This window comes from Pongo abelii, chromosome 10 (genome assembly GCF_028885655.2).
Source record: "Pongo abelii isolate AG06213 chromosome 10, NHGRI_mPonAbe1-v2.0_pri, whole genome shotgun sequence".
NCBI classification, from domain to species: domain Eukaryota; kingdom Metazoa; phylum Chordata; class Mammalia; order Primates; family Hominidae; genus Pongo; species Pongo abelii.
Window position 1 is genome coordinate 53,421,089 of NC_071995.2, and position 6,981 is coordinate 53,428,069.

The following is a 6,981-nucleotide window of genomic DNA, read 5'->3' on the forward strand; positions in this document are numbered from 1 at the left end:
ATTGATGCAAAAATCCTCAATAAAATACTGGCAAACAGAATCCAGCAGCACATCAAAAAGCTTATCCACCATGATCAAGTGGGCTTCATCCCTGGGATGCAAGGCTGGTTCAATATACGCAAATCAATAAATGTAATCCAGCATATAAACAGAACGAAAGACAAAAACCACATGATTATCTCAATAGATGCAGAAAAGGCCTTTGACAAAATTCAACAACCCTTCATGCTAAAAACTCTCAATAAATTAGGAATTGATGGGACGTATCTCAAAATAATAAGAGCTATTTATGACAAACCCACAGCCAATATCATACTGAATGGGCAAAAACTGGAAGCATTCCCTTTGAAAACTGGCACAAGACAGGGATGCCCTCTCTCACCACTTCTATTCAACATAGTGTTGGAAGTTCTGGCCAGGGCAATTAGGCAGGAGAAGGAAATCAAGGGTATTCAATTAGGACAAGAGGAAGTCAAATTGTCCCTGTTTGCAGATGACATGATAGTATATCTAGAAAACCCCATTGTCTCAGCCCAAAATCTCCTCAAGCTGATAAGCAACTTCAGCAAAGTCTAAGGATACAAAATCAATATACAAAAATCACAAGCATTCTTATACACCAATAACAGACAAACAGAGAGCCAAATCATGAGTGAACTCCCATTCACAATTGCTTCAAAGAGAATAAAATACTTAGGAATCCAACTTACAAGGGATGTGAAAGACCTCTTCAAGGAGAACTACAAACCACTGCTCAAGGAAATAAAAGAGGATACAAACAAATGGAAGAACATTCCATGCTCATGGGTAGGAAGAATCAATATCATGAAAATGGCCATCCTTCTCAAGGTAATTTACAGATTCAATGCCATCCCCATCAAGCTACCAATGACTTTCTTCACAGAATTGGAAAAAACTACTTTAAAGTTCATATGGAACCAAAAAAGAGCCCGCATCGCCAAGTCAATCCTAAGCCAAAAGAACAAAGCTGGAGGCATCACACTACCTGACTTCAAACTATACTACAAGGCTACAGTAACCAAAACAGCATGGTACTGGTACCAAAACAGAGATATAGATCAATGGAACAGAACAGAGCCATCAGAAATAATGCCACATATCTACAAGTATCTGATCTTTGACAAACCTGACAAAAACAAGAAATGGGGAAAGGATTCCCTATTTAATAAATGGTGCTGGGAAAACTGGCTAGCCATATGTAGAAAGCTGAAACTGGATCCCTTCCTTACACCTTATACAAAAATCAATTCAAGATGGATTAAAGACTTAAATGTTAGACCTAAAACCATAAAAACTCTAGAAGAAAACCTAGGCATTACCATTCAGGACATAGGCATGGGCAAGGGCTTCATGTCTAAAACACCAAAAGCAATGGCAACAAAAGCCAAAATTGACAAATGGGATCTAATTAAACTCAAGAGCTTCTGCACAGCAAAAGAAACTACCATCAGAGTGAACAGGCAACCTACAAAATGGGAGAAAATTTTCACAACCTACTCATCTGACAAAGGGCTAATATCCAGAATCTACAATCAACTCAAACAAATTTACAAGAAAAAAACAAACAACCCCATCAAAAAGTGGGCAAAGGACATGAACAGACACTTCTCAAAAGAAGACATTTATGCAGCCAAAAAACACATGAAAAAATGCTCACCATCACTGGCCATCAGAGAAATGCAAATCAAAACCACAATGAGATACCATCTCACACCAGTTAGAATGGCAATCATTAAAAAGTCAGGAAACAACAGGTGCTGGAGAGGATGTGGAGAAATAGGAACACTTTTACACTGTTGGTGGGACTGTAAACTGGTTCAACCCTTGTGGAAGTCAGTGTGGCGATTCCTCAGGGATCTAGAACTAGAAATTCCATTCGACCCAGCCATCCCATTACTGGGTATATACCCAAAGGACTATAAATCATGCTGCTATAAAGACACATGCACACGTATGTTTATTGCGGCATTATTCACAATAGCAAAGACTTGGAACCAACCCAAATGTCCAACAATGATAGACTGGATTAAGAAAATGTGGCACATATACACCATGGAATACTATGCAGCCATAAAAAATGATGAGTTCATGTCCTTTGTAGGGACATGGATGAAATTGGAAATCATCATTCTCAGTAAACTATCGCAAGAACAAAAAACCAAACACCGCATATTCTCACTCATAGGTGGGAATTGAACAATGAGAACACTTGGACACAGGAAGGGGAACATCACACTCTTGGGACTGTTGTGGAGTGGGGGGAGGGGGGAGGGATAGCATTGGGAGATATACCTAATGCTAGATGATGAGTTGGTGGGTGCAGCGCACCAGCATGGCACATGTATACATATGTAACTTACCTGCACATTGCGCACATGTACCATAAAACCTAAAGTATAATAATAATAATAATAATAATCATAAAAGAAAAAAAAACAAAAAAAACAAAAAAAAAATTAGAAGATTGGCTAAAGCAATCTTTAAGGTCTTTTATATCTCTCAAATTATATGAGCTGTATTAAGTCCTTGATCATTTAGCTAAGTTTTTTTTCTTGTTCCTTGATAATAGTTCAAAGACAAAGAGACAGGGAAAAAGGTATAGGACATAGACCTCTGATAAATTAGTGAGGAGAACTACAGGGAAGTCTGCTCAGTGTGATGAAGAATGGGAGCCCTAAGACAAGCTCAGAGGAGAATTTGAAAGCTGTGCTTACTGAGGAAATGGGAAGTGGACACCCCAAAGCACAAGGTTTAAATTAAGAGATTTGGGCAGAAAATCACATCTGAAAGTGCAAACAGTGTAGATTATAGATGTAAAAGAGATTCAAAATGAATAAATTACATGTTGCATGTAGTTGAATTACATTCATGATGAACCAACCTATCAACAAATACAACTTTTTTAGAACTTCAGAGAACCCTATAATTTTGTGTTCAATTTTAAGGATAAGAGAACATTTTAAAAACATACATGGAATGTAGTAAAGAGAGCAAATGTAGGGATAAAGTAAGAGAAAGTGTGGAAGAGTGTGCAAACTCTGTTCAGGTGGTAAGAAGCAGCAAGTCCTGGGAGAAGAACTAGAAAAACTAAATAAAATGTATTTAATACTTGTTCTGTACAAGGCCTGATGCTCACAGCCTGAATTAGTTTGTTTAATATTCATAATAATCCATGAAGAAATACACTTACTATCTTCATTTCACAGAATATACAGTTTTTATCTGCATTTCACAGACCAGGAAATGCAGCCTGTTACTGAGCTTCTGAAGCTTTCATGGCCATTAAATGACTGGCCTAGCTATCAAGCCCCCATCTATCTTACTCTAGAGTTCATAGTCTTAACCTCTATATTTAATCCCAATGGGCATACTATGAGGAGACCCAAGGACCGGGACTTAAGTAGCCTCAGCCAAACTCTCTAGAGGAAAGTGGGGTAAAGAGATGAACAAAAAATAATACTTTTATCTCTTGCTTTAAAAAAGAGATAGTATGAACAAAAAAGGAATTCTCACTTCTAGGCCACACCTATACACCTACAGTCCTCCCTCTACCACCCCATTATTAACCCCAAGTAACTTTTTAAAAGATTAGTTCTAATTTACCCTTATGTACAGATGAAACAGCCTAGTATAATTTGGAGGGATTGTAAAAGTAACCATTTATCTTTCTGATTTCTAAAATTACCTCAATACACAGAGGTTCCTAATTGAATATTTAAATCTTAAAATGTAAATGGACTGATGATGTAATCTTTTTGATGATGTATCTGACTAAATGTATTTAGTCAAAAACTTTCAGATAAAATATCTGGTCTCATTCATTCAATAACAATTTATTGAGTATCTGTTACATGCAAGACAAAGAGCTAGTTCTGGATTTACAGTGGTTTACAAAGTAGATATGATGTGTTCTCATGGAGCTTACTAGAGAGTAATGGATGGGGTAAAAAACAAATGAATATATAATCAGAAAGTATAATAAGTGCCCTAAAAGAAATAAACAGAAAAGTGTATTTATAACATTGAGGGCAGAGAGACTAGAGTTATATAAGACTCTTCAGGAAGGCATTTTGAGGGGGGTCATATTTAAACTGAAACCTGAAAAATAAGATTTATCAATGCAAGAATGCAAGCAGAACATTTCAGTGAGAGAGAAAGCATTGTAAATTTCTTGAAGTGAAAGATCACTTGGCATCTGCAGGGAAATGAAGAAGACTAATATAACTGGACAAGCAAGAGATGAATTAGGACTGTTACACAGTGATATGGCCATGAAATTCCTTACGAACCAGAGTGGGGACTTTGAATTTTATTCCAAGGGAAATGAATCTCCATTGAGTGGCTTTAAACAGAAGAATGGATCTTGTGTATGGTTTTAAAAGATCACTCATGTTCTGTCTTTACAATGGACTTGCAAAGAGTATTTTTGTGCAGTTTAGAAAAGGAAGAAGGCAGAAAGGCATGAGGTACTTTATAGGACAATGTGCACTATCAATGCAAATGAGAAAACAGGCTAAAATCAGAAGAATTTTAATTTCACAACCTTGACTACAGTCATCCCTGTTTACCTCACATGAAACCAAGAAGATAAGCACATGTAGAGGTATTATTTTCATGAGATTACAAACCATGCATATTTTATAAGAGTGTTTTTCCACTCATTAACACAGACAATAAAAAATAGCTTTTTTTCATATGGAGTTGGTAATCAAAAAATACCTTTATAATTGAATTGCTACTACATCAATATAGTAATAAAAAATATTTAACAAGAGCCTCTGGCTGGTCTCTCGTATAATGCTCAGCAGTGATGTTCCTGTAGCAAGATTAGTTAACTACCACTCCAACAGCCTGCTGGTTAACAGATAAATAAAATAAAATTGTGGCTTATCTAACATTTTCACCTCACCCCACTGCTAACTTATGCTGACAGTCCCTTTCTCTGTTCTAATTTTTCTGTTATTTTTACACACAGACCAAGCTATAGTCAGGAATCAGTGATGAAAAATTATACAACAATAAAAACATTTATCCTGGTGGGACTAACAGATGACCCAAATCTACAGATTCTGCTTTTTATCTTCTCATTTCTAATCTATTTGTTGAGTGTTGTTGGAAATTTGACCATCATCACTCTCACCTTGATGGACTCCCACCTTAAAACACCTATGTATTTTTTCCTCTGGAATTTTTCCATCTTGGAAGTCTCATTTACAACTGTGTGCATTCCCAGATTTCTCTACACAATGGCATCTGGGGACAATACTGTTACCTATAATGCATGTGCCACTCAATTGTTTTTTGTTGTTGTCCTGAGTGTGACTGAGTTTTCTCTCCTAACAGCTATGTCCTATGACCGTGTGACTGAGTTTTCTCTCCTAACAGCTATGTCCTATGACCGTTATGTAGCCATCTGCAAACCCCTGCATTACACAACCGTCATGAACAACAGAGTCTGCATCAAGTTCCTTATTGGCTGTTATATCATTGCTCTAATCATTGTCATCCCACCATTTGGCATGGGCTTTGAGCTCGAAGTTTGTGACTCCAATGTCATAGATCACTTTGGCTGTGATGCTGCCCCCATCCTGAAGATTACCTGCTCTAACACAGAGTTTATAGAGCGATTTGTATTAGTCTTGGCGGTGTTGACACTCCTGTTTACCTTGGTGTGTGTGATTATGTCCTACACTTACATCATCAGGACCATTCTTAGATTCCCTTCTGCCCAGCAAAGGAAAAAGGCTTTTTCCTCTTGCTCTTCCCATATAATTGTGGTTTCTATCACTTATGGATGCTGCATCTTTATCTATGTTAAACCATCTGCAAAAGAAGGGGTAGCTATTAACAAGGTGGTGTCAGTGCTTACCACTTTGGTTGCCCCAGTTATGAATCCCTTCATTTACACACTAAGGAATAAGCAAGTGATACAGGCTTTCAAAGACATGATCAAAAGGATTGCATCTATCTCAAAGAACTAAAGGATTAATGAATGCAAATTGAAAAATTATAAAAGAATTCATTATCTCTATTTTATTTTTCCCTAATTCTATACTAGTCACAATTTTTGTATATTACAACCTCATTCTGCTACACCTACAGCCCACTATCTATATAAGTATTAATTAACCTTTTTCATTTCAAGCTATTCCCAGAAATAAATGGGAATAAACCTTCAGCAAACTTTTATAACATTATGCCTATTATTACTCACATAAACAAGAAATGTAGACAGCATCAACTTACTGTCACATTGGTGCTCATCTACTCCTCTTGTACTGACCTACATGTCCGATTTGAGCCCCAAATTTTACAGGGACATCAATGATCATCATCTATGTCTGCAGGAATGATCCTGTAAGCACCCCACTTGAAAACAGTCATTATTCTATCTCTTCCACTTTTCAGCAAGATATAAATATAGACTAAAATTTTCTTCAAATGTTATTTGCTTAAAAGCTGTACAACTTCTTTGTATAAAAACCCTAACTCTGTGTAAATAGAATTTCATATGTCTGTCACTGTATGTATACCTGGGTGTGCCTATGTGTATTTTTTACCCTTTCAGAATGTCAGCTTAACAAGCTTGAAGGGGTTAATGTGAAGGACAAAATATAAATGACAATTTATACTTGAATTATATTCTGTTATCCAAATTATTCACCATAATGATTTTTCTAATCATTTTTTCTAAATATTTTTAAACATTTCTAAACACTTTTCTAAATACAAAGAAATGCAATCTCAACCACAAAGCCTGACAAAACTAACCCATGAACAAATAATTCAAATTTTTAAGTGCATGATTTTTGCCTTTTCAACTTAGCCCCACTTCCTCATTACCTATCTCTTTCCTCATAATTTTCTATTGTTTAGCTGATGTTTTAGGGAAATATGTGCTGTATCAGGAGTCAAAAAGTTCACATTACATTCTGGCTCTTATTACCACCAACTCAGACA

The 6,981-nt window shown here is 36.3% G+C and overlaps 1 protein-coding gene across 1 annotated transcript; it reads left to right on the forward strand.

Moving 5' to 3' along the window:
* Positions 1-5,021: 5,021 nt before the first annotated feature.
* Positions 5,022-6,002, forward strand: LOC100435321 (olfactory receptor 6C2-like). The gene has a single exon (XM_002823372.3). The coding sequence runs from the start codon at positions 5,022-5,024 to the stop codon at positions 6,000-6,002; it is 981 nt and encodes a 326-aa protein (XP_002823418.3).
* Positions 6,003-6,981: the final 979 nt, after the last annotated feature.

What these genes read in the sequence shown, in the direction of transcription:
- LOC100435321 (XM_002823372.3), top strand. Translation starts at nt 5,022, where the DNA reads ATGAAAAATTATACAACAATAAAAACATTTATCCTGGTGGGACTAACA.